Genomic DNA, 7,718 nt, shown 5'->3' with positions numbered 1-7,718 from the left:
TTGATTCAGTTATTTGCAGCTTCTTTGTGGCCGCCTCTTTCGAGTGCCTGCTGTTTTGTAAAGATTGGGTTGATATGCGATAGTGGTGTGCACGTGTTAACAAAATGGAGGGAAGGTCAGTGTGCTGTTCATATCAATGCAAATACATTTGTGTGTTGACGTAGGATAATTTAAAGCATTGTGTTCCACTGAGAAAGGATATGGACAGACAGACTGAGGAACTTACACACACACTTTATAAAAAAAACAACTCCAAATGCAGCATGATAAGCTAATACAAGTTTATTTAAGCCCACAAAATTGCCACTTTATCGCGTTGCACTGCCATGACATCACAATGGACTTACACACCCCTGTGACCATTGCACCCTTTAAGTTCCATAAGGAAAAGAAACTAGAACTTGTATGTAGTTATTTATGTACCCAGTGTTGGGTTCATGTGTTATTTTGAGATACAATGACAGTGAGTGGTTAGAAATATTGAAAAGCGAATTCTGCAGAAAATGGGGCTTAGTTATTTTTGCAATATTTTATATATATATATCAAAAGACAGTTAACAGTTTACACTGATACATATATAGGATGCCCACAGGCATACATTGTAGTCGTCTACGACCACGCATTGAATGTATTTCTGTGGGTGGTCTTCTAATTACTGTAATCAATAAGGGCATAAGGAAAGCCGTCCTCGATTTCAAAGGGTCTTATTTACACCCAAAGGTCCTGGCTACTGTTCTCTACAGAAGACATATTCGGTGTAGCTTGTCCAGATTTTGTCCTCGCTGGGGTCATTGCTGGTGTAGGCACAGGTGCCTGTGGAGCTGCAGGCCACCATGTGGAAGCCCACCTCAGTGAGCTTGTCAAAGGCCTGCTCCAGGAAGTTATACTTGAGGTAATAACGGGACGTGTATCTCTCCGGTGGACGGTCCGGGTCCCGGCTCTCGTTCAAGGTGTCTCCGAACACCTCCTTAGCCAGGGAGGTCTTCCCACACACGGTGATGCGCGCCACTCTTCTGAATTTGGCATCGGTCTGGGTGTCTCGGCCGATGGTGTACGAACCCCGGTAGCCTATGGTGATGTAGCCTGACTTCCTGGAGTCCAGAGACGGTGAGCGCATAGCCGAAATGCCGCTAACTCCTCCAGCGCGTAAAGCCACCTCCGCGCCTGCGGCTGTGGCGCACGGCTGTCCACCTAGTAGCGCGCTCTCCTCGGTGTCGCTTTGGCTGATCTCCTCCGTGATGGAGTTATCCTTGCTGACATGCGGGCTCAGCCGCTTGGCCAGCTCCCGAAGCTGGAAAAAGTCTGCCTCCCTCCGCAGTCGACTCCTCTCCGGGAAGTAGTCCGGTAGGACCAGGTTCAGATCGCGGAGGTAATCGAGGACGTATCGGAACAAGAAGCCGTCTCGATCCAGGAAGAAGCGCCCTTTGGTGTCCCTCGCCAATTCCTTGGGGGTCTTGCGGCTGAACATGTGCCACAGAAGCGAGTCCGGCACAGCCACGAGAGTTTGCAGCCGGGTGACGTACACCTGACCTCCGACGTTCAGCTCGATGATGTCCGGGAAGTGGGAGTCATCGCGTTTGGACGCCTCGGCCAAAGCCATCGTGTCCGCTACGTGTGCTCTGTAGAGTGCAAGCAACACTGACGAGTGGCTGCACACGGTTTATGAAGCGTGGGCTCTCGGGGATGAACTCGGGGGGAGTGCAGTTAACCATTAAACTACTGTAACAGCCTTTAACGACCTGCAGTAAAAAATTAGGCTGGGGTACAAACAAACAAAGATGTATGTGTGCACTAATTGTTGCTTCTTTTAAAGAAAACATGAAAGTTAAAATCAACATAGGGACAACTTAAATGGGGTAACAGTGACATCTATCGAAAGTATGGTAGAACTGCAAGCCACCTTCATTAGGTACAGCTGCATATTTACACAAACATACTTTATTTTTGTGTACCTTATTGTAAAGTGAGACAGTTCTGCCTTGTGAATGTCTATTAGTAAGTGATTATAATGTAATATTCTGTCAGTAATTTTCTCTCTCACACTAATTATTTCAAAACAATAGGATCGACGCACAGTGGGGTTGCTGATCCAGGTGTTTCTGCTGTACACAAACCGGTGTTGCAACCGGATGTAGCGATCCTGATTAGGAGTCACTCTCTCTCGCCCTGGATGCGACCTGTTGTCAACAGAGCCTGTCGTGTTGTGGCGTTCATGCAGCCTTCTGATTATCAGTTGGAGCTCAAACCGGCCTCCACCATACCCAGTATCACGTGATAGACATGGCATGATGCCGCTCACTGGACTAACAATGCTGGCCTTTTTTGGGCCTTTATATAGACCTTTAAAACCGATCCTCAAATTATGCAGACACCTGCTCAGTATTATGCAATGTGTATTTGGTCCACTTTTGCACCCGTGTGTAACGAACCATGACATCATTATCTCAACTATCCGAGCATGGAATCAATAATAACTCCACAAGGTATAATTACAACCCTTTTATAAGTAGAAATACTATGTATACATTTCTATCTCGAAGTTTCTATCGATTGTCAGTATATATTTACTTGACGTTTGGAAAGGTACTGTTTGCAATTGGCTCATGTTTTCAACCAACACCATTACCTGCCAGCATGTTACCAATAGAGCTTTAAATCGGGGTGTCCAAACTTTTTCCACCAAAGGCGGAAAAATCAAATGATGTCAGGGGCCGCAATGTTATTTTTATCTATTTTTTTTTATTTTATAAAAAGGCATTTTTTAAAACATTTATTTAATGCCAAACGGGCACGGCAGTCAAGTGGTTAGCGCACAGACCTCACAGCTAGGAGGGTTCGATTCCACCCTCGGCCATCTCTGTGTGGAGTTTGCATGTTCTCCCCGTGCATGCGTGGGTTTTCTCCGGGTACTCCGGTTTCCTCCCACATTCCAAAAACATGCTAGGTTAATTGGCGACTCCAAATTGTCCATAGGTATGAATGTGAGTGTGAATGGTTGTTTGTCTATATGTGCCCTGTGATTGGCTGGTCACCAGTCCAGGGTGTACCCCGCCTCTCGCCCGAATAGACAGCTGGGATAGGCTCCAGCACCCCCGCGACCCTTGTGAGGAAAAAGCGGTAGAAAATGAATGAATGAATGAATTTAATGCCAAAGTTTTTTCTTTACAGTGTACCTTTGTGCTGTGCTTTTCCCTTTTTTCAGTTAAAAAAAATATTTTTTCAAAAATTAAATAAAAATTGTCAGACATTTCAATTTGACAATTAATACAAAGACGTATGATTACTTTATTTAGAACATGTTTAACTAAGTTACATCTAAGTACATCACATGTTTACACAGGATTAGTGTCAGGAGTAGTATCTTCAGCGGTTACTAGTCTATTCATTTATTATATTATCTATTATATTTGCAAGACAGAACATGTGACACAAGTCCTACAGGAAGCAGGTGTACCTAACCTAAGATGAATAACTAAACATATAAACAAAACAGATGACGTAATTGCACAATTGTTGTATTTTAGACCTTACGTAGATAATGAGTTGATGGCCTGGTTTCACAAGTGAGTTGTCTTTGGAGTTGACCGACAGTTGGACATTCACATCTGCATGTCTGCATGTGGGAAATTCATGAGGAAACGACACAAGCCTTATCGAAAAAAAAAAAAGAAGAAGCTGGCCAAGAATTTGACACACACTTTGGGAAAGTCTCAGTTGAGCTTCGACGGTAGACAAAAATGTTGATATAGCAAACATTTCTTTATGAGCACAATATGACAACATAAAAAAATGTAGTCTATTTGTACAGCAGTGTTCATACTTCATACTCAGGGCAAGTCAACAGTACTTTTTTTACAAAAGGCATAGAAAAATAGAACAAAATCAAGACATTATACTTACATTTAAACAACACTGAAATTAAAGTAGACATTAGAATTATTAGATAAAATGTGATTTAATGATAATAAATTTTACTTTTTAAAGGAAATAATGAATTTATAGACAAAATTATTAAAGGGGCCTTATTCATTTCTGGGCCACCATTATAAATGTTTAATTGTACTCTAATACCAACTCTCCATCAACAACATGTTTTTGAACTTGGGAGTGTATATGCTGAGTGTGTGTGTTTCATCCATACTTATCTAATTTTTTGGCTTAGTTTTTACAAGACATTCTACCTTATACAATTCCATGACAATAACATCAATATGAAATTGAAAGCTTGTTGCATAAGTTCCCACTTCCCATCACGTTGACCATAATCATCAGTCACACTGGAAATTTGGTGATGCTGCCCCTCCCAACTGAGGCAGGGTCACCAATAAAAAGAAGCTCCCCTTTCAGACTTTATCATTTCAAGAGAGCACTAAGAGAAAATGATGCTCCGTAAGGTATTGTAGCGATTTCGAGGTGTGTTTAACAACAAACTTGATGCTTTTGCTGAGTGTGTGTGTGTGTGTGTGTGTGTCACCCTCATCCAGAGTGTTACTGAGAGCTTTGGAGCCGCCATCCACGGCCTGGGCGCCAGCCAGCTGACAGATGGCGTGATTAGACGGAGCAAGCGGATGATACTGGACAACCTGGGCGTCGGCCTGTTGGGATCTAGGACTGACGTCTTCAAGAAGGCTCTCAATTACAGCCAGGTACTGCACTATTCATGTTAGGGTTCTAAATGTTGAACAAACACTTGTACCGTCTAATTGGACTCCCTGGTGCAACATAACACACTGTGATAGACATCGGTCACTTTACTGCACAAAGTACACTCACTGGAAGCTTCGTTAGGCACACATTTTTTTTAATAACAAATTATACCAAAAGAGGAGCTATGATGGTCATTTTTTAACCCTTTGTATTGAGTTGTGGTCTCCTATAGAGCAGCTACACACAATAACCTGCCAGAACCGTCTGTTTTCATTTATTCCACCCACAGCCCGCCTCTGGGCATGCCCACTCCACTGTGATTGGTCACACGCCCAAAGTGCTTCCTAACTATGAACCATATAAGGAAGTCTGCCCCTCTGTGACATCACAAAATATTTTTTGATTACCGGGCCTTTTCAAACTGAGCGTTTCGAGCCACCCCAAACTTCTTTCAGGGCTCACTTCCAAATGCGCAAACCTCATCAACTGAAATTTTGGCATCATTTAACACGAGAATACAACATTCTAATTAAATTTATAGGTCAGAAAAGTGGGAAAAGCATCACAAGTCCCCTTTAAGTATAAACAGACTGTCCACAACACCATGTAAGCCTACACAATGCAATATTTATCAAATCAACATATAATAATGTTCAATTTTTTAATTAACAAGTGCTGTAATGTTCATGACAAGTTGCTCATTAAGATGAAAACAAAAATTGCTTTGGTTAAAACATTTTTTTTGCAATATATTATTGTATTTATCAGAATTTATTCATTTTTAAATATTTTTTGTGGTTATTTTTGTGAAGTTAGAATTTCACTCTTACTTGATTGTACAGGAATGGGTAGGTTTTAAATCAGACGCTTTTGATGTAAGAAATATTTGTGTAAAATTCTTTCATTTATGAATGTAAACATATATATCACACACACACACACACACACACACACACACACATATATTTGCAAATATAACCTAACTTTATTTGTAACAACAAAAAAAAAACTTTTCTCAATTGCTTGTGCAAGGCTTTATTATGACCACATGTCATTTTGTGGCCTGTAAGCGACTCAAACCCCAAACTTGTCTAATTCCAGTCGTTCCAGTCAGAGGAGAAGAGCAGCGTCTGGGGAAAATCCGATGTTACTTTGCCTCCGCACTTTGCTGCTTTTGTCAACGGCGTGGCGGTAAGCTGGGTCACATGACAGCACTAAAAAGTAAACGGTGACATGTGACATATTGTTTTCTGACACCCTCCCTCACTCAGGTTCACGCCATGGACTTTGATGACACATGGTACCTGGCGACTCACCCCTCGGGGGCTGTGCTCCCGGCGCTGCTAGCCTTGGCGGAGGTCAAGCCCAAACGGCCCTCTGGCCTGGACTTGCTGGTGGCTTTCAATGTTGGCATTGAAGTGCAGGGCAGACTTATGAGGTTCTCCAGGGAGGCCTTTGACATTCCGAAAAGGTACGCCAGACACTTCCATTGGGAACACAACTCTTGGGTGCAAATTAATAGGTTCACAATCTAGAACTATAGTAGATTACAGAGAGAAACTTGAATGAAATTCACTGGTGTTTATGTTTATGCTCATGCAAGGTATTGCCCTGTTCTTCATATTTTACAACCAAACCCCTTACTTAGTTTAGACATCAGCGCATGTTTATAATGAAATGTCTCCTGAATGTGTGTGTGTGTGACTTCTTTTAAGATTCCACCCCCCCAGTGTGGTTGGCGTCATGGGCAGCGCAGCGGCCTCGGCCAAGCTTTTGGGTTTATCATTACAACAGTGTACACACGCTCTGGCCATTGCTGCCTGCTCGGCGGGGGCACCGCTCGCCAACGCTGCCACCCAGACCAAACCTCTGCACATGGGCTACGCCGCCCAGAGGGGCTTGGAGGCGGCTCGCCTCGCCCAGATGGGCTTGGAGGGCAACCCGGCTATCCTGGATGTGGCGCACGGATTTGGGGTTTACTACGAGGACTACAGTCCTTCAGCTATGGTTCCCCCTGGTGTCAGTGGCTCAGGTTGGATCCTGGAAGAGCAGGATGTGGCCTTTAAGCGCATGCCTGCTCATTTGGGAATGCACTGGGTTGTCGATGCAGTGGTGGCGGCCCGTGCTAACTTGGAAAGGACCACAGGTCAACACTTTGACGTGGGCCGGATAAGGCGCATCATTCTGCGAGTTCCACCTTCCAAGTACATCAACTGTCCCTTTCCCAACACGGAGCACCAGGCTAGGCATTCCTTCCAGTTTAATGCTTGCTCTGCCCTCCTGGACGCCGGTGTGTCGGTTTCCTCCTTCAGCGAAGCTCAAATGGAGCGACCACTTCTGAAGGAGCTCCTGGGCAAATTAGAGGTGGAAATTCCACGGGACAACCAAGCCAGCTTTGACAAGATGTACAGTGAGGTTGTGATCGAGACCCATCAAGGGGAAACCTTCTCTGCCAGGTGTGATACCTTTTACGGGCACTGGAGGAAACCACTGAGCCAGGAGGACCTGGCGGAGAAGTTCATGGCCAACGCTTCCACGGTGTTAAGCTCAGAGGGAGCAGAGGGAGTGATGGATACCATAAGAAACATGGAAATGGAGAGACAATGCACATCCTTACATTCATACATGCGAATGACGAGTGATAAACATGACCAACAATGTCGTTCAAGGGTGTTCCAAAGTGGATAAGGCCAGTCATGCAAACCCATTTGAATATTGCTGCTTTTTGCTGCATTTTGTAAAATTATTTTATATTGAAAAAAAATCAATTTGTTATTTTTGTATAAAAATAAAATTTAATCATGAATAATATGTACCATATAGTCATTTTTGTCTACATGAAAAGCACGTTTGCACATTTTGTTGTGTTGTCATTAAAATAAGAAAACGTACATAAAAGCAGATTTCCATGATCTTTAAATTGGATTGTTTTATTTTTACGTGCAGCATTTTCGCTCTGTTTTATTATTTCAAAAATAATTGGAGGCAGGCTTTTATACATTAGTCTCCCTTGGTTGTGTAACATCTTAATCACAACTGAACTTAACTTATATACCTTTCTTGCAATTTC

The 7,718-nt window shown here is 43.2% G+C and overlaps 2 protein-coding genes across 2 annotated transcripts; one reads left to right on the top strand and one right to left on the bottom strand.

Annotated features, from left to right (window-relative positions):
* Nucleotides 1-226: 226 nt before the first annotated feature.
* Nucleotides 227-1,705, bottom strand: kctd12.1 (potassium channel tetramerisation domain containing 12.1). The gene has a single exon (XM_058082087.2). It carries the CDS (start codon nucleotides 1,599-1,601, stop codon nucleotides 729-731), a length of 873 nt encoding a protein of 290 aa, XP_057938070.1. The 5' UTR covers nucleotides 1,602-1,705; the 3' UTR covers nucleotides 227-728.
* A 2,671-nt stretch (nucleotides 1,706-4,376) lies between these two features.
* Nucleotides 4,377-7,532, top strand: acod1 (aconitate decarboxylase 1). The gene is made up of 5 exons (XM_058082086.2): nucleotides 4,377-4,395; nucleotides 4,486-4,647; nucleotides 5,750-5,839; nucleotides 5,920-6,119; nucleotides 6,364-7,532. The coding sequence occupies exons 1-5, from the start codon at nucleotides 4,381-4,383 to the stop codon at nucleotides 7,334-7,336; spliced, it is 1,440 nt and encodes a 479-aa protein (XP_057938069.2). The 5' UTR covers nucleotides 4,377-4,380; the 3' UTR covers nucleotides 7,337-7,532.
* Nucleotides 7,533-7,718: the final 186 nt, after the last annotated feature.

This window comes from Doryrhamphus excisus, linkage group LG12 (genome assembly GCF_037039965.1).
Source record: "Doryrhamphus excisus strain RoL-2023G ecotype Guam linkage group LG12, RoL_Dexc_Guam_v1.1, whole genome shotgun sequence".
Taxonomy (NCBI): domain Eukaryota; kingdom Metazoa; phylum Chordata; class Actinopteri; order Syngnathiformes; family Syngnathidae; genus Doryrhamphus; species Doryrhamphus excisus.
This window is presented reverse-complemented; position numbering and strand designations above follow the sequence as displayed.